The following is a 19,862-nucleotide window of genomic DNA, read 5'->3' as shown; positions in this document are numbered from 1 at the left end:
GTCTAGTTTTTTTTTTTAATTTGAAAGTCTCGTATCATCAGTGATTTCTTACACTAAAAGAAAAACGTCCAAAATACTCTACTTGCTTAACGCAGACCAGAGGTGTGTGAGGATTATTGTTTGTCATCTGACGTGACCCCAAAAATTCAGATTTTTTTTTTAACATTAAAGTAACAGTTCCAGAGTTACAGAGAACTATGGGTAAAACAAATGTGCACCCATCAAAGGGGAATATTTTCTTCTCCAAGAACTTCCTATTTATGAAAAAATAGTTTAAAAATTCAGCTAGGAAGGTTTCTGTTTTTACCTATTTTGCTGGCTGGTTTTGCCAAAAGAACTGCATTGAATGACTTTCCAGGACCGTCCAGGTGAGGCTAACGGTTACTCTCCTCCTGCCAGGTGGACACCACTCTGTCTCAGTTTACCGACCCCAGCGTTTACCTGTGGGATGTCCACCACAGTAAAAGGCTTATTAAGGTGGACGGGGTTGTGACCAAGAAGAGGAAATCCTATTGCGTTGACTTCGCCGCCATCCGGCCCCAGATCGCCTTACTCCAGGAAATGCATGTGTCGCATTTCCACTTCTCCCTGGACTGGGCGCTGATCCTGCCGCTGGGGAACCAGTCCCAGGTCAACCGCACGGTCCTGCGCTACTATCGCTGCGTGGCCAGCGAGCTCGTGCGTGCCAACATCACCCCGGTGGTGGCCCTGTGGCGCCCCGCCGCCCCGCACCAGGGGCTGCCGCCACCCCTGGCCCGGCACGGCGCCTGGGAGAACCCTCACACCGCCCTGGCTTTTGCGGAGTACGCCAGCCTGTGCTTTCGAGACCTCGGCCACCACGTCAAGTTCTGGATCACGATGAACGAGCCGTCCACGCGGAACATGACGTATAGCGCGGGGCACCACCTCCTGAAGGCCCACGCGTTGGCCTGGCGCGTGTACGATGAGAAGTTTAGGCGCTCTCAGAAGGGTAAAATATCCATCGCCCTGCAGGCGGATTGGATAGAACCAGCCTGCCCTCTCTCCCCAAAAGACCAAGAAGTGGCCGAGCGAGTTTTGCAATTTGACATTGGCTGGCTGGCCGAGCCCATTTTCGGCTCCGGGGATTATCCACGCGTGATGAGGGCCTGGCTGAACCAGAGAAACAATTTCCTCCTGCCTTATTTCACTGACGAGGAAAAAAAGCTAATCCGGGGTTCCTTTGACTTTTTGGCTTTAAGCCATTACACCACCATCCTTGTAGACTGGGAAAAGGAAGATCCAGTAAAATATAATGATTACCTGGCAGTGCAAGAAATGACCGACATCACCTGGCTCAACTCCCCAAGTCAGGTGGCCGTGGTGCCCTGGGGGTTACGCAAGGTACTGAACTGGCTGAAGTCCAAGTACGGAGACCTCCCCATGTATATAATCTCCAACGGCATCGACGATGATCCGCACGCAGCCGAAGACAATCTGAGGGTGTATTACATGAAGAATTATGTAAACGAAGCTCTGAAAGGTAAGGAGTCCCCGAAACAGCGGTCTCTTGAGGGTTAAGTCACCTGAGAGAGAGCCTGATACCTGATAGAAACTCTCAAACATATACACACACTATCACCTGCAGAGAAAGTGCTATCTATTCCTTGACACACTGAAAAAGTCCAAGTGCTAGCTAGTATTTTCCCCAGAGATAAAGGAGTTTGGCTAAAAGAGGAAGATGGAATATCCCTCGCACCTACTCTGGGTGGAATAAACCCTGGACTATCTTGTCCTCCATATCAGATGGCTTCACAGCAGCCTTGACTGCTTCACGTACTTAAAGATTTAACCCAAGTGCATCATAGTAGGCTTAATTATGTAAAACCTACTATGTTAAATGTACCTCTTTGTCTTCGGATAAAAGAAGGCTTTTCTGATTAAATCTAATTAAATCTGAAGCTTTATTAAATGGTATTGACATTTTTGCTGATGCGCCAGGGCTGTGTAAAAGCAAAGTGTTGTGTGCAAAATATTTTCATAACTTTTCTCCTGTCCTTTTGTTTTTCTAGCCTATATATTGGATGGTATCAATCTTTGTGGATACTTTGCTTATTCATTTAATGATCGCACAGCTCCGAAGTTTGGCCTGTATCGTTATGCTGCAAATCAGTTTGAGCCCAAACCATCCATGAAACATTACAGGAAAATTATTGACAACAATGGCTTCCCAGGTCCCAAAACTCTGGGAAGATTTTGTCCAGAAGAATTCACCCTGTGTACAGAGTGCAGCTTTTTTCATACCCGAAAGTCTTTACTGGCTTTCATAGCTTTTCTATTTTTTGCTTTTATTATTTCTCTTTCTCTTATTTTTTACTACTCTAAGAGAGGCAGAAGAAGTTACAAATAGTCTTGATATTTTTCTTATTCACTTATTTGAAATAATTGTACACACACAGCAGCTGTTAACCATTTGTACTTCTCAGTGTTGTGAAACTGTAGATTTCATATATCTGACTTCTAGAAGACCTTTTTGTGGCATTTGACAGAGCTTTTGAAATGAGCATAAGTGATTGTAAAATACTGAATAATATGAACAGTGCCTGGATTTGTTCTTTTTGGCAGGGGGGTGTTAAAAAAAATGCTGGCAGGGGCTATCATTTCTGCAGCACATTCTATAACAAAAGCATGAGAAATGGGAACCATTCTGTAACATTTTTACAGAAATTGAATGACAAGATTAAGAATATTGTTTGTCTGTGTCCATTGCTATATGCAGTGTTTATCGTGAAGTCATATTGCAAGTATTGGAATCAAAAGTTAAGTCCCAAGTAACCATATCTTAACTGCCATGATAGGCCTAATGGTCTCTGCTGAACCAAGTTTCCCTTGAAAAAGAAGATGGCAGAATATAGAACAGAAGACAAAGGGCCCTAGGCTGGAATGTTCCTTTTAAAGCAGTGTTTCTATCAAATACTGTTATATTAATTTACATATCTGGTTAATGATAGGCTTAGCAGAACAAATGACAGCACTCTATATTTTATGTAAGTATAAAATATATTTTTTTATATTTCGAGGCACTCTCTAAACCCCAGGTCCTTGAGGGCTTTGTGTCCCTGTCGAGGGCCTGCACACATGGACTTTCACTAAATGTGTGCAGAAAAATATGCATGAATTATGCAATATTAGGCCCTTAAAGAAGCATAAACCGACTGTGAAATGCATTATACTACAGTGGTTGGAGGGGGCGGAAAGGAGGAAAAAGTACTTGTTATGAGCAACATTGTGATTAATTTTATTATAAACTCTTTTATTTAGAGCAGACCTTGGAATGAATGAGGTGACCTTTTCTGAGAGGATAAGAACGAAATAATAACTTATTTTATGAGGAGTGACTCCACTTTCTGTTCTTTAGAATATGCCAAAATTTCTTTGAATTGAGTTTTAAAAATTCTTAGTAGGTTCAAAAGCATTTGGTCTAATAACCCTGGAAGATTTGTTTCTGTAATTGCTGAGGTCCATTTTATATTTTTGCTGCTACTTCTGTGGAGCTAGCTTTGAATGAGTTTTGCTTCGAACTTTTATACAGAAACATGCTATGGATTTTTAGAAAGGGCTAATTAGGTCTTATCCTTCAAAGCCCCTTAAATAAGTCTTGCTGATTTTCAGACAGGGAAGTCTGTTGCACTGGAGTTGGGGATTATCCTAATGTTTGTTTTACAGATAAGCCAAAATTATATCAGGCAAGATAAATCAATATCATGTCTGGCATAACTAATCTTGCTGACACAGGGTTCTAGTGAATAAAAAAAAAAAAAAACTGTACTGTATCATGTATCATCTTTAGAGGTGGTATGATTTTTTTCCATGAAAGATAAGCTTTTGGTGGTACTCTTAAAAATTGGACTTATTGTTAAAATCGCAAACTAGAGAATAATAGTTTATTTTATGTATATATTTTTCTGATTATAATAGTAATATATGCTCATTGTAAAAAATTTAAAGACACAGAAACAGTATATAAAGAAAAAAATTACCTGTAATTTCACCGCCTTGAGGTAGCCACTATTAACATAGTGTATGTATTTTATTTTACATAGTCAGATCATATTGTAAATAGTTATGTGTCTTTATTAATTTTCATTGTGTGCATTTCCTTTGTCAGTCTTCAAAGGCATGATTTTTGATAGCTGTAGAGTAATTCCACTATATGAATTTATCATAACTTATTTAATGATTCCTATTTGTTGGACTAGTTTCTTATTGTTAATTACCGTTAAATAATGGATTTTGTTTAAAACTAATTTTCTTGCTACAGCGTTTAATTTCCTTGAGTGTGGAGAGAAGTAATTCTGTCCCTTGATAAAGAATTGTAATAAATCTGCCTGAAACTTTTTCTTACATCACCAAATAACTAGATAAATTTCTTAATTATTTTTTTCTTTCGGGTTGATTAAACCACCTAGAATATGATCTGAGTGGTGAAGAAAGGGATCTGAAAGCAGGAGTGAAGTTCGAGGCTGGAAGACGGTAGGGGCGGGGAGGGTGCCCCAAGCTAATCCCTATGTTTGAGCTGAGAGGGAATTTCAGACACTGAAAGAGACAGGAGACGCCAAAGAACCAAAGAGAAATGACACTTCAGCATCATTCAGCAAAGTTATCAGGTGAGCATCACGCTAACTTTGAGTCCCCGTAGACTTTAGGGGGAGGTCGGTGGCTCGCCTCAAGCGGGAAGGGGGAGTGGGCGGGGCGCCGCTCAGATGAGGCTGGGAACCGGGAGGCAGCAGGAGGTGCTAGAAGGGCTTTCTGGTCCATTGGGGATGGAATCCTCATTTCTTAACTGGCTTCTCAGGGCATTACTTCTTCCACTGACGCTTTACTTTCATGAATTCTGAGTTTTTCACCATGTTACATATATTTTTTAAAATATAGAGACCATTCCCTTGGAAGTCCTACATCTCAATACCTTTTGGGGCCAGCTCTGCAGCGGCATTAAGTGGTAAGCCGTGGTCCTCAAGGCCTCTGGCTAATTTCTGCCATATTTGTGTTTGCTCTACATTCCAGGTTCCTTCCTTTGAACCTGGGGTTGGGGAGTGGGAGGGGGAGGAGAGGTGGGGTGGGTTGTGCACTTATGCCCCATTAATTTTGCTTTAGTTTGGAAGGATGGTTTTTCATATTCATTTAAGGACATTTTTCATTTTATTTTTGGACTTCCACAGATAGTAATTAGAATCTACTAATGCCTTGGAAACATTTCTTTTTATTATTTATTATAATGCCATCCAACAGAGATATAATGCAAGCCACATATTTTAAATTTTCTAGTAGTCACATTAAAAAAATAAAAGGCATAGAAAATAAAGCTTGATACTATACAGTATTTTATTTTTCCCAACATATCCAAAATATTATAATTTCAGTATGCAATCAATGTAAAAATGATCGAGAGTTTTACATACTTTTTTGGGCTACTAAGTCTTAGAAGTCTGGTGTGTGTTGTACATGAAGCACACATCTTGTGCTCAATTTGGACTGTACACTGTAAGTAGCTACATGTGGGCAATGGCTACTCTATTGGATAGTGCCGGTCTATAAAGAGAGACTTGCTCTGCTATGTAAATTAGCGCATTATTAAGCTATCCAAAGTATTTAACGAATTAGAAGAATAAACTTTTTTTCAAGAATCTTCTAAGGTCTATAATCCAAAGAAATCATTGGCATGTAAATTTACCATTAAACTAAAACTACTGATTAAAACACATATTTTAAAGACTCTTGTGTGGATGGAAGAATTCTGCAATTCTGAATATCGTAATTCAGGTGCTGGAATTAAACTGATTTTCTTTTTACATAGTCTATAATCCAGTCTTTTCTCTAATTCAACTTGCCCCTTTCTGAATTAATAGAGCAATTATTATATTGTTCTATAGCATCTCCATTTAATATTTAATATTGAACAACGCTGCTGAAAATTTCAGCCTGGGAAGGAAAATATTAATTTGGATGACCAGGAACCAATCTTGACAGGTGGGCCTGGTGCTAGAGGGGAAAACAGAAGCCATGGCTGTTTTGTTTTGTTTTGAGTATTTAGCCCAGTGTCCCATGCAAAATATTGTTCAATAAAGGTCGATTAGTTCAATAAATGTGGGAAGGAATGATGGAGTTAATGAATGAACAGAATTAGCTCACCGACACCACCTTTGTCCAGAGACTGATTTAATAGGGACCATCTGTCAAGAATCAGAAACTGCTATGTATTAGATGCCACACAGCTCAATTCTTTGTATTCAGAGGAGGGAATGATGACTTACATGTAATAACCTTTGATAACCTGTCTTTCTAGGTGGCAAGGCAGTAAACTGCTGTCCTATCCTCATCTGTAGACTACTCACTAGGTAAGAGTATTATTAACTCTTTTCCTCATTATTCACAATGTCCCTCAACTAGTCAGTAATCCTTTTGTTTGCAAGACTTGTTACTGGGTTAAGTTCTTTATCTGCAAATAAAAACACGTAACTTATCTAGAAGGAATCCCTTTATGTCATCTCCAAATACTTATAATTTCCTAGAACATGTAGCTTTCTACTTAGACCTATTGCCTTTTTCAATTTTCATAACCATTAAATATTGTTAGAGTTTTGTCTGTCATAGTGCATTTCCTGGACCGTTTTTGTTTCATACATTTGTGGTAAATACCCATTGTTTGATATCCAAGAGAAAGAGGTCAAGAAAAACCACAAGGAACCTTGAGTAAAGTGCAAATGCCAATAACTACTGTGACAGGACACCTAAAATATGGTGAAATCCCATTTCACGACATGATTGCTACACACCAGCAGAGACTTGGTGACTGATATTCAGCCCCTTTTTTGATCCAATAGGTTAGAGAAGAAAAACATTTCAACCTACATATTAATGGATTCAGAAAGGCTTAGGAAAAAGAGTCAGCAAGACCCATGTTCAAAAATTTGCTGAGCCTCAGTTTCCTCATCTGTGAAACGGGAGTAACATAGTAAGTATTCAATAAATAAAGCACCTACCCTAGAAGTATTTTTTTTCCAGACTGATATCACTTACTCTTAACGTGCATGTGATTTCTTGTTAATCAGATTTTTAGAGCTCAGTAACATAAAGCCAGGGCCTATTACAGTCAAATAATTCACCCAGAAGCCCTTTAGTTATTTTATTTCTGGCTTTGAATATACATCTTCATAGAACGTCCTTGGTAAAACCAAACAAACAAACAAAAAATCAACCCCCACATGTACTTAATCATATCAATACTAGAGTATTTTCTTGGATTCTAATTTTACAAATGTTGGATTGATAGAATCCTGAAGATAATTTGGCAAGAGGTGTTTCTATATCAGTGTGTTGTACCATCTGCTCTTTTAAAATAATCTAATGACACAGGCAAAACACTGAAATTTGTGTATTTGTTATTGGTAAATAACTGAAGGCCCATTAAGTAAATTTTTATGTGATTCAAAAATCTTTGGTAGAGTTTCTGATTTTGGTAGAATCTTCAATATGCTTATTTATGGTAAAACTAATTAATTTTAAATGAGCTTATTTATATGATATAAATTATTTGCAACTGAAACATTGCCCCTTAATAAACTGCTGGAATAAGCTGACATGTTTTTCTTTTTTAAAGTCTCAGTTGATTAGTTTGTAAAATTCTGGTTTTTTTTCAATATTGTAGCAGTTGTCTAATTATGGCCCTAAGCATAAATGTTGCCTACGGCATTTCAGCCTGTTTTGATCTCCAAATGCATGTGAATCAAAGCTTTAGCTAATTTAGTTTTAAGTTATTAGACCGCAAGTTCTATAGTGTTTCAAGGCCATGCTGTTGCATTTAAGACATGAAAGCTTTATAACTTTTTTTTTTCCTCTTTAAATTATGGGTATTATGAGTCTCTGGTAAGTAGCCCAAAGGCTTTAAGACAAAACATTTCAATGAACAGGGACAGTAGTGGTAAGCTACGGAGCAGTGAAATGGAGATATAATTAGAGCTAAAGATTGATGGGTCAGGTGAAAATATTCCATTAGTAAAGGACAACACAATAAAGAATGAACCAGATTTTCTTCCAAATTCGTACCATTCTAAAATGTCCTTATTTTTTTTGTGCCTGTCATGGATCTATCAAGCCAGCAAAACAAACACAGTGGGGGTTACTGAGCCATCAGACTGACAAGATCAGAGCAGCAAGCTTCCCGCAGTGCTGGGGACTCAGTGGCAGTGGTTCATAGACACGAAGGGCTGAGATGAGGGAAGCCTGGAAGCACATGAAAGCCTTGCAGTTCTGGGGAGAGCCCGTGGTGGGGCAGGGCCTCAGGATTGAGGGGTGTGATTTCAAAATGCAGATGACCAGGCCTTTTCTTTCAGTCGCCACTCTCTGAAGTGCCCTTGGGGAGAGGGCTTCAGTCGCCACTCTCTGAAGTGCCCTTGGGGAGAGGGCTGCAGCACCTGAGGTTTGGCAAGGGGGCTCCCACAAGACATTCTGACAGGTGTTCATTGACAGCCATGGGGTTACATGGAAGAGTGTGGTCAAGGCCAGATTCAGCGGGTGCAAGAAGGTGAGGAAGATCGAAGGACAAGAGGACAGAACCAGAACCTGGAATGTCAGAATTCAAGATGAAGCATTTTCGGTTTGTATCAGGAGGGCTGTGTGGAGAAGCAACGCCATTAGAGGTGATGATGTCTAGAGAATGTTAGTCCAGGGTACGGAGAAGGGCATTTACAAGGAGGCTGGAAAGTCTGGGAACGATTCGGGGCTTACGAGAGTGGGCCCAGTGGAGGAGGGGAGGGATGCAAAACGTAGATGAAAATTGTGAGAGAGGCATTAAGGTGTGTCCAGAAAGCCAGAACATTACTAAGATGAGGAACAGGAGCAGGTGAATGAAAGGCTCTGGGGAGCAAGGATTATGCCGGCTCCTCAACGTGGGGACAGAGGCCTCAGTTGTGGAAGGGAAGGGCTCTACCACAGTGTCGGCAGCCCCAAACCAGACTGGGATTTTCTGATTTCTAGGTCTGCTCTCAAATTTGCTTTATAACCTGGAGCAAGTCACCAAGGCCGCGGAGTCTTATTGTTCTTGTCTGTAGAGAGATGGAGTTAATCAAGACCAGTAGGTTTTAACCTTGGTTACACATTAGAATCATGTGGGAGCTTTTAAAAATCCCCAGACTGATTAAATCAGATTCTCTTGGGGTGGGATCCAGGCAGTGGTAATTTTTAAAGCTCCCAGGTGATTACCATGGGAAGCAGAAATCTCTGAGCTTGAGGATATCTTAATAGAAACCTCCAAAAAGCAAAAACAAAAACAGAACAAAACAACAGCATCTCTCCAACTTTATTTTTTATTTTTATTTATTTTTTAATAGTAAGGAAGACCTTATTAAAGACAAATGACTAGGGGTCATGACTGTTACAATAGGGGATTGAGATTGGACTACATAAAGAGGCCAGGGTGTCATAGCCATCAAGCAAAGCAAGGAGGGTCAGGAATTTTGGAATTATCAGACCAGGAATTTAAAACAACTATGATTAATATGCTAAGGACTCTAGTGGAGAAAGAAGACAGCACACAAGGACAGATGGGCAATGTAAGCAGAGATGGAACTCCTAAGAAGGAACCAAAAAGAAATGCTAGAAATCAAAAGCACTGTAACAGAAATGAAGAGTGCCTCTGATGGGCTATAAGCCCATCTACAAGTCTACTTATAAAGTAGACTGGACACGGTTAAGGAAAGAATCTAAAAAGATGATACAAATGATGCTTGCTCTGTCTCTTCAAATTGTTTTTTTTAGATTTAATTTTTATTTTATCTTGGGGTGTAGTTGATTTACAATGTTGTGTTAGTTTCAGGTGTACAGCAGAGTGGTTCAGTTATACATATACATACACATATATCCATTCTTTTTCAGATTCTTTTCCCATATATGTTATTACAGAATATTGAGTAGTCTCCTATGCTATGCAGTAGGTCATTGTTGATTATCTATTCTATATATAGTAGTGTGTATATGTTAATCCCAAACTATATCCATCCCTCAAACAACCATAGAGCAGCCTCCTCTCCAACACCTGTTAAGCTAGTTAGTAAGAATCCCAAACTCCTAATTTATCCCTCCCCCGGCTTCCCCTTTGGTAACCATACTTTTGTTTTCAAAGTCTGTGAGTCTGTTTTGTAAATAAGTTCATTTGTATCATCTTTTTAGATTCCACATATAAGTGATATCATATGATATCTGTCTTTCTCTGTCTGACTTAGTTCACTTAGTATGATAATCTTTAGGTCCATCCACGTTGCTGAAAATGGCATTATTACATTCTTTTTATGGCTGAGTAATATTCCATTGTATATATGTTCCATATTTTCTTTATCCATTCCTCTGTCAATGGACATTTAGGTTGCTTCCATGTCTTGGCTATTGCAAATAGTGCTGCAGTGAAGATTGGGGTGCATGTATCTTTTCAAATTATTTTAAGTTTAATTAGGTCCCATTTATTTGTTTTTGTTTTTATTTTCATTACTGTAGGAGGTGGATCCAAAAAGATATTGCTGCAATTGATGTCAAAGAGTCTTCTGCCTGTGTTTTCCTCTAAGAGTTTTATAGTACCCAGTCTTACATTTAGGTCTTTAATCCATTTTGAGTTTATTTTTGTATGTGGTGTTAGAGAATGTTCTAATTTCATTCTTTTGCATGTAGCTGTCCAGTTTTTCCAGCACTACTTATTGAAGAGGCTGTCTTTTCTCCATTGTATATTCTTGCCTCCTTTGTCATAGAGCAATTGACCATAGATGTGTGGGTTTATTTCTGGACTTCCTATCCTAGTCCATTGATCTATATTTCTGTTTTTGTGCCAGTAACATACTGTTTTGATTGCTGTAACTTTGTAGTATAGTTTGAAGTCAAGGAACCTGATTCCTCCAGCTCTGTTTTTCTTTCTCAGGCTTGCTTTGGATATTTGGGGTCTTTTGTGTTTCCATACAAATTAAAAAAAAAAAATTGTTCTAGTTCTGTGAAAAATGCCACTGGTAATTTGATAGGCATTGCGTTGAATCTGTAGATTGCCTTGGGCAGTATGCTTATTTTGACATTATTGATTCTTCCAATCCAAGAACATGGTATATCTTTCCATATGTTTGTGTCATCTCTGATTTCTTTCATTAACATCTTGTAGTTTTCAGAGTACAGGTCTTTTGCCTCCTTAGGTAGGTTATTGATAATTCCAAAATTCCCAAATCCCTTCCATGTCTGGTTCTGATGCTTGCTCTGTCTTTTCAAATTATGTTTTTTGCCTTTTGGTAGATCTTGTAATTTTTTCTTGGTAACTGGACATGCTGTACTGGGTAAAAGAAACTGCTGTAACTAGGTCTTTAGTAATGTGAGGGTGAGGTGTGGGGGAACAGGAAGCATTCTCTAGCCTATGGTTAGGTCTCAGTCTTTCAGTGAGTCTGTGCCTTTGGGCTGTGAACTTCATAGCATTCCTCAGTTTTTTCTCCTATCTTAGGTGAGACAGGATGGATAGCATGAGATGGAGTTGGGTATTTCCATTCTCCCTTGTGGAAAGCTAGAACTGACTGGATTTGGGTATTTCCCTTCCCCCAGGTCAGATAGGCTCTGATAATATCCGAGTAAGTTAGGCTCTGTTCAACTAGTTTCTCCTGAGGGCAGGTTTTTTAAGAACAGAGTGCTCTGGCATATTTCAAAATAGTTTCTTTTCTCTGATGACTGGGTTCCCCTGGAGTTTTTAACTCTCAGAGTTGTCCACACCGAGCCTCTGGCAATTCATGAATTACATTTCAGGTTTTCCTCCCTGGCACTGATTCCTGAGGTGGTTTCCATTCATGAGTCTCTACTTGGGTAAGCCCCAACTCCCTATATTTGTCTGTTTCTCCAGTTGAGGGCAGCAGTTTGCCCTGTGTCCTACCCTCTCTTATGGATCCAAGAAGAATTGTTGATTTTTCAGTCTGTTCAGCTTTTTACTCATTGTTAGGATGAAGTGATGACTTCCTGCCCATCACTGCTAAATAGAGAAAGAAAGGGAAGAGTCAATGAAACGCTGTAGTGCTTAGAAAGCAAACTGTGGGGCTACTTTCAACCCAACTGCAATACAGTTGCAAAATATAATCTCTAACAGCTCAGCAATCTCTCCAGCTCTGGCAGTGAAGCACAAATCTATGAAGTCCACCAAGGATCATAACTGTTTATATGATGGGCTTTTGAACAGTTGGATCTGGTACTCTTCAACATCAACCTAAAAGGCTGGACAACATCATCATGATTCACCATCATGATTTTATTAAAGTGAAGTGGAAACAGTATATATTTGATGCATGTAAAGATGACTTGCACTGTTGTTTTTGAAAGTCATTAAGAATATCGTGTTAACACAGGAATTCGTAATTTTGTTCACAACATTTTGTATTATGAATGACAAGTGAGTGTTTTATTTCTGGATACAATTACACAATGACGAAATCATCATAAAACGACTTTGCAAACAGTGAGTGTTCTCAGTGCATTCATGCTGGATGTCTCTTGTTGGATGTCTCTCCAGCCTTCAACCAGATATATCTGAAGAGGAATATTCATTATCTTTTCCTTCAAAGGAGCCCTTCCTCTGTTTCCTTAATTTTCTTCAGTCAGCCCTTGGAGACATTCAGGCATGAAATTCTATGGGGTTTTTTCGTTCTGATATTTCTAGCATCCATGCTTCATTTGGATACTTGCTGCTATTGTTTTCTTTGAACCTTTCACTTTGATTTTTCCAGTAATCCTTAAATAGTTTCCTGGCGTGTGTCCATTCTGTACATCAAGTGCCATTTTGATTCGGTCGCTTCTTTCTTCAAATACATTTAATGTGTGTCCCTACTCCCCACAATCAGCTGACATTTGCTCTCAAGTCTCCCTTCTCATGTCCTCTGGGCTGTTCACCCTCAACCTCACTGAACGTTAGAATCAGCAACTACTACCTCTTACCGGGACTTGTGTGATTGTCTAATCGCTTCCATTAGATTCTAAAGTGCCCTGAGGAAGGGACCTCATCTTATTTGTCTTGTTATTCCCTAGAATCTATATTAATTGCTTAAGAAACATTTCTTGTGTGAATAAATGCTTAATGAAACGCATTATAGATGCGTTCTTTAAAAAGAGTTCACTCTTTTTTGCCAGTTACCAAGGCTCAGTTGAACTCATTACCTGGAGTTTTGCTAGTCAGACTTCTCTTTAGCAATGTTTATGACGATAATTGGTGTTCATAGTGATTACCCGAGGGCTGTACAAAATCTTGGAATATCTTCTCAGTTATTTAAAAGAAGATCATATTAAGATGTTTATTTCTAGTTAACAGATTCTTTGTATGCATCATCATGGATTATCCATTTGAAAATAATTAAAATACAATTAAAAATCACAATAATATCACACTGAACACTAATCTTCCTTTGATTATTAGTGCATTCAAAAATAATTAGCACGCACTTAATATGTGCACGTTAATAGAATTATTAAGTAGGATGTTCTATTTTAGTTAGGTTACGTATATTGGAAATGCCTTGTGCATCAATTGTGCTAGCTAATGGTTTACTGTAATAGGCACACAGTGTGATATCTAATCAATTTTTTCAGTAAACAGAGGATGGCTCTTTAAAATAGTATATGTTAGACAGCAGTTACTGAAGTTTACCTATGAAGCAAAATTCTATAAATCAAATCCAGTTCTTGGATATTCCTTTTAGGGTATCTTAGAGCAGCTTGGCGTCCCGATTTAGCGGTGTCTTTGGTCTCTGCTTCTGGACTTTGATTAATGGTATGTCAGCAGCATTTTTCCCCACGTCTGCTCAGTGTGGGGCAGATGCAGTTGTAAGAATGCAGATTCTACTAGATGCTTTAAGCTGGGGTTCTCATGCCTGGTTGTGCATTGGAATCACCTGGGGAGTTTTAAAAACCACTGATGCCTGGCCCCATTTGCAGGGGTTCCAGCTTAATTGGTCTGGGATGTCGCCCTGCATCTCTTACATTGCCTCAGTGCCCACTGGGTGGGCCTTCCAGCCTCTCCCAGGTGACCCTGGCCCCTGGGGTCCAGAAACACTCTCTCCTTTGTCCTGTAGCTCAGAGGAGGCCATGGATGCCCGCTGTTGCTACTCGCTAGCTTTCCTCTCCATCCCCTGTTGGCTTCTCAGCTCTTCCAAGGCCCCTGGGACCAACTCTTTGCATGACGATCCCTCTGCTGTAAAATCTCAAAGTGGTTCTTCTTTTCCTTGTGCAGGTTTTTATGGGACCTTGACTAAGACAGCTGGCAGTGAAGACAAGGAAGGTGAATTACGCACCGTATGGGGCAACCTTAAACAGCCAGCCCTAGTGCTGGCTGGGAGGTCAGAAGAGGCTCATCAAGTGGAGGGGGAGGGTGGGAAGGATGCAGGCATGGTGGCCGTTTCCAGAGGCCACTCGTTCAGCCGTAGAGACACCTGCAGATCATCTATAACACAAATCTCATGGGAGAATCTAATGAAATGTTTTAATTTCATCTTTTTGATGATTTAATTTCCTTGTAATAGGTCACACTTTTATAAAGTCCATCAGGGAGGAAATTAATTTTTTTACTTGATGCCTATCTATTGGTATATAGGGTTGATTAATCAAACCTGATTACCCTTTTAGTACATACTGGTAAAGCTGAAAACACTTAATTGTGAATTTCTGTTTAAATTCAGAATTCCTTTTTACCAAACCCTGCTGTTGGCTTATGCTTCAAATTCATGACCAAACATCAGGTGTTGGAAAAGCCTCATCCCAGTTAAAAAAAAAAACTGACTTCAGAAAATGTCTGTTCTTTGTCTTGTGTGGGTAAGAGGAGATACTCTGTTCTATATTACTTATGAGTGTTGTCGCGTTGGAGCTTTGCTGACAGCTGCCATGTAACCCAGAGGAGCAATCCCAGACATCAGACAAAAGCCATGTGTGTTTGTTGGTTGTATACATGGACACTCAAAGCCTGCTTTCAAGTAAGCACAGGACGGCTCCCATACAGACTCACGCTCACACACCCACACACCCACACACATCCCCTCCACACACTCAGCGGATCCTGCAGCAGCTTCACCCAGCCGTACTTTCTGAGTGGCCTTACTGAACTGGATTCTGTTTCTGCTCCCTTGTGGACTCCTTCAGAAAGCAGTAGTGAACATCGTCTATATTTTACCGAAAAAATTTGCTAGTCAAAGCTAGCACTTTTGTTCTCTTAGGGACATCACTGCTATCAGCTAAGAGACTGAGCCCCACTTATCTAGAATTGAACAGTAATAATAAACATTTGTCACGCCCTATCTTTAAAGGTATGCTGTTATTCCTGTTTTGTAAATGAGAAAACTGAGACTTACAGAGGTTAATGACATGCCAAAGGCTCATGGTAGGAAAGTGGAGGATTTGAACAGGCAGGATTGTTCGAGAACCTGCACTCTGAATTATGGTATGGACTGAATTTATGTCCATCATGTTTTAAATGGCTGGATGAATCCAGAACTTCCCTATGCCTGAGCTAATTAGTCTTGGGAAAATTAGGGGCTCAGAAAGAGCCAGCAACTAATTTAAGTCATTAGTGACTATTTAGAGTTAGGATCATGTTGGTTTCCCAGAAAAGGTACCAACTGATTTACAAGGAGAGAGATAATTGCCGGCTTAGAGAGCTGTAGAAAACCTCTAGAAGGAGAGACTGTAAATGGCAGATTTATAAGACAAATTACTTACTAGATTGGCAATAAAAAGTGCGTTAAACACTCCAATCCAAACCACTAGTGGGTACAAAACCAGAAATCACCATTGCTATGTGTCTGGATTCCCAGGCAGGGCCTGTGTTGAGAAAGGCCCTGTGCTTGGTTTAATGTTCTTCTACGACTGTTTTGAAATTCTTAAAATAATTTTGTCTTTGAACTTGTGTTTTGTGAGGAGGCTGATGGGCCAGTGTGATACTCACACGGGCAGCGGAGATGCAACAGGCAGCAATGGGCAACTCTACAAGTTGGAGGAATGTCAGAGGAAACGTTAAGATAACACCGTATAAATTCACATTCAAAGTGTACTTCAGACACACGAAACACATTTGTACAGAGAGTGAAATCTTTTAGAAAAATTATTCCTTGACAATCAGCAGTTCTAGATGTAATAAAATTTATATTTCGATATAATTTATCAGAAACTTATCCCATCATAATGTCCCAAAATAATCCCAACAGTGTTGTCACAGCCTATCAGTTACTCTTAATAGCTCCAACAACAGTTGCACATGCATAAAGAGACTTCTCAAAATTGAAAACTATCAAAAAGTGTTTCTAATCTTGTATTTGCAAAAGCAACCAAGATTGCTTTCAATTATATTTACGAAAAATTAAGTTGCTAACAGTATAGATTTTGATGATCTAATACGAACATTTTCAGAAAAGTGAGCCAGAAAAGAAATCTTGTGATCAATCAAAATGTCACATTAATAAAGTATTATCATTTATTACATTATATAAGATTATAATGCCAAAATATTATTTTGGAAATTTCTAAGTTTATGTTATTTCTCATGTATCACTATTACCCCATTACTCTTTTGAAAGTAACGAAATATTTCTAAAGGAAAAATCTTTACGTTTTAGCACCTTTAATAGCACTTTTTCTTGCTTTTTAAACAAGGGGCTTTCATTGCCATTTTGCACTGGGTCCTTCAAGTATGCATCCCTGCTCCCAGAAGAAAGTAGTGAATTATAGAAGAACAAGGAGGGTAAGGTTTTCTACCAAGAGTCCAAGCTTCCTTTTTTTTTTTTTTTTTTTTATTTTTTAAAAAAACTTTTAAATTTTATTTATTTATCTATTTATTTATTTTTGGCTGAGTTGGGTCTTTTGTTGCTGCGCGCTGGCTTTCTCTAGTTGCGGCGAGCGGGGGCTACTCTTCGTTGTGTTGCGCCGGCTTCTCATTGCGGTGGCTTCTCTTGTTGTGGAGCACGGGCTCTAGGCGCGTGGGCTTCAGTAGTTGTGGCACGTGGGCTCAGTAGTTGTGGCTCGCGGGCTCTACAGCTCAGGCTCAGTAGTTGTGGCGCATGGGCTTAGTTGCTCCGCGGCATGTGGGATCTTCCCAGAGCAGGGCTCGAACCCGTGTCCCCTGCATTAGCAGGCGGATTCTTAACCACTGCGCCACCAGGGAAGCCCCAAGCTTCCTTTTTTATCTTGATGAAAAATACAGCCCAAAGCAGAGGGAACGGTCAGCTCAGGGTTGGGTGGGAGGAGTCAGAGGGATCAGGTGAACCTTGCGGGGTCTGGAGGGCAAGGCTGGGTGTAGAAGCAGTTTGTGCTTTTTTTCTGGTTGCCAAAGGAGCACATTAAGTGTTGAATGACCTTAAAGAAGATAAAACCTGAGGAGAACGGATTGGTTTTTTTCCTTAGTCACTACTCTTGTGAAAATTACGGTTGTAGTTTATGTTTATTTTTATTTTCATCCTCTTTTTCTTCTCTCTGGAATTAGAGCTGGTTTACTCAGGAGATGGGGGGTCACAGAAGTGCCGGGTGTCTGTGAGCCTGGGCTGGAGATCTGGACGTGAGCCCAGCTTTGCCTTTATTGCAATGAGACCTTTACAAACTACCCAAGGCTTCCATTCTTCATTTTCTCATATGTGGTAGTGAAGGGGATGATGACAACTGATACATTTTGGTGACACTGCTTTGATTCATGCTAAGGAAGCAACTGTTTTACCCACCATTGCTTTTGAGTTGTCAGAGCAAATGTCAATGCAGGGAAAAAGACACATACCATGTTAGTATTATTATGAAAGTGTTTTGACCTTGTAGATCCCCTGAAAGAGTCCTGGGCACTCCAGAGCTCTACAGACCACACTTTGAGAACCACTGTTCCCTGGTGTCATTTGAAGAAGTCCAACAGCTGATCCTAAGCTCCAGTGTTCAGAGAGAGGCCAGGAGCCTGAGAGAGGAAAATGAGAACACACAGGACAGGCCCTAAAATGAAAGAATTAAAACTCGAACCAAAATACAGAAACATGTAAGAGTAGTCAGTTATATTTTTTAAAGGCTTTCTGCATGATTTTTGAACTAAAAATGCTAATGAATGAATTGAAGGAGAGCAGAGGTCAATGTAGGGACTTGCATTATTGGCCTAGAAACTCAACTGGAAGTAATATTTTTAAACATACAGCAAAAATATAAGGAGAAAACAATCATGAGGGAAAAAAAAGACTTTTGGAGGATATATTTGGAAGAACTAACATGTGAATAAAAGAAGATCCAGAGAGGAGAAAAGGAACAGATGATGAAAAGGCAATAATTAAACTAATAAAAGAAGAAAATGTCCTCAAGATTAAGAAAGACCTGAATGTGCAAATTGAAACTCTTCACCAAGTTCCAAGCAGAAAGGATGAGAAAAAAAGTCACCAAAGCTTGCCTGGAAAATTCTTCATCTCCAAGAATGAAGAGAAACCATTACTAAGTTCTAGATGGAAATAACCGGCTGCTTAAAGAATCAGACAGCCATGCATAGTTTTATATGCAACACCTTAGATAGAAGGTGGCGAATGGCATCTGAGAGAAATGAACTGCAACCCGTGGTCCTGTATCCACTTAAGACATCATTCCCATTTCAGAACGGAGGAGAGAGTGGTGCTGTGACCCAGAGAGTACATCACTTGTGCATATTGGTGCCAGAGGAAACTACCAGAGGGAGGACTATACAACCAAACAACTGTACCATAACCAACACACCACCATCCTCTACCAGCACAACCACCAAAGACAGGAGAACACGAAGAGGAAAAGAGGTAGTGCTTGACAATGCATAAACAGTTAAATTTAAATGGATAGTAATAGACCAGGAAAGTATGCTAGCTACCCCAAAGAAGAATTCTTAAAATAAAGAGGAACTGTGTGAGGATAATTCTAATAATAATCTAGAACGAAAAGTACTAAACTATCTCGGAGAAATCTACAAGTTAGGGGTGAAGGAGGAGAAAAGTAATGAAGAAAAGCATTTCAAAGATTTTATCTTGGTCTGGATAAGGGCAGAATTGAGAAGAGGAGTGAAAATATTCTAAAAGACTGACCTTATTAGTGTAGACTATATTGGTGAAGGAAGCAAATTATATCTTATTTTTAAAAAGTATTACAGAAATACATGTTTTGTTATGAGGTCCTAGAGAGGGGAGGCAAACATTAATGGGATAGAAAGTTACAAAACAACAGCGCTAACAAAAGGAAAAAAGAAAGTGAAAAGAAACTTATGAAAACCAGCAAAAAATAGCAAAAGGAAAAAGAGGAGACAACAAAGTGAACACAAAGTGAACATAAAATTAGAAGGAGTAAAATAAACTACAAAAATATATACAATGAGGTCATTAAAAACAAGGAAAGTCTGAGAAAGGCTCACAGCCGAGAGAAGCCTGAGGAACATGAGAACTAAATATAATGTGGGAGGACTTTCAAGATGGCGGAGGAGTAAGACGTGGAGATCACCTTCCTCCCCACAAATACATCAAAAATACATCTACATGTGGAACGACTCCTACAGAACACGTACTGAACTCTGGCAGAAGACCTCAGACTTCCCAAAAGGCAAGAAACTCCCCACGTACCTGGGTAGGGCAAAAGAAAAAAGAAAAAACAGAGACAAAAAAATAGGGATGGGACTTGCACCTCTGGGAGGGAGCTGAGAAGGAGGAAAAGTTTCCACACACTAGGAAGCCCCTTCACTGCAGAGATGGGGGGTGGAGGGGGCAGGGGTGAAGCTTCGGAGCCACGGAGGAGAGCGCAGCAACAGGGGTGCAGAGGGCAAAGTGAAGAGATTCCCTCACAGAGGATCGGTGCTGACCAGCACTCATCAGCCTGAGAGGCTTGTCTGCTCACCC

At 39.8% G+C, this 19,862-nt stretch overlaps 1 protein-coding gene across 9 annotated transcripts in view; it reads left to right on the top strand.

The window, feature by feature from the left end:
- The window catches only part of KL (klotho), a 103,408-nt gene that overhangs the window by 41,695 nt on the left and 41,851 nt on the right, over positions 1–19,862 (top strand). For 4 of the 9 annotated variants that reach the window (XR_014256305.1, XR_014256306.1, XR_014256307.1 and 1 more), the window contains exons 4-9: positions 400–1,501; positions 4,428–4,625; positions 4,894–4,960; positions 6,305–6,356; positions 6,843–6,973; positions 8,391–8,614. Coding sequence is in view for 1 of the 9 variants with exons in the window: in XM_082435551.1 (XP_082291677.1) it covers positions 400–1,501; positions 2,031–2,368 (1,440 nt within the window). In the remaining 8 variants the exon portion in view is untranslated. Of the gene's footprint in view, positions 1–399; positions 1,502–2,030; positions 3,350–4,427; positions 4,626–4,893; positions 4,961–6,304; positions 6,357–6,842; positions 6,974–8,390; positions 8,615–19,862 lie in introns of those variants that run through there. The other 5 variants (XR_014256308.1, XR_014256309.1, XR_014256310.1 and 2 more) reach the window with 2 other exon arrangements.

This window comes from Balaenoptera physalus (genome assembly GCF_965194825.1).
Source record: "Balaenoptera physalus genome assembly, chromosome: 18".
Lineage (NCBI taxonomy): Eukaryota > Metazoa > Chordata > Mammalia > Artiodactyla > Balaenopteridae > Balaenoptera > Balaenoptera physalus.
This window is presented reverse-complemented; position numbering and strand designations above follow the sequence as displayed.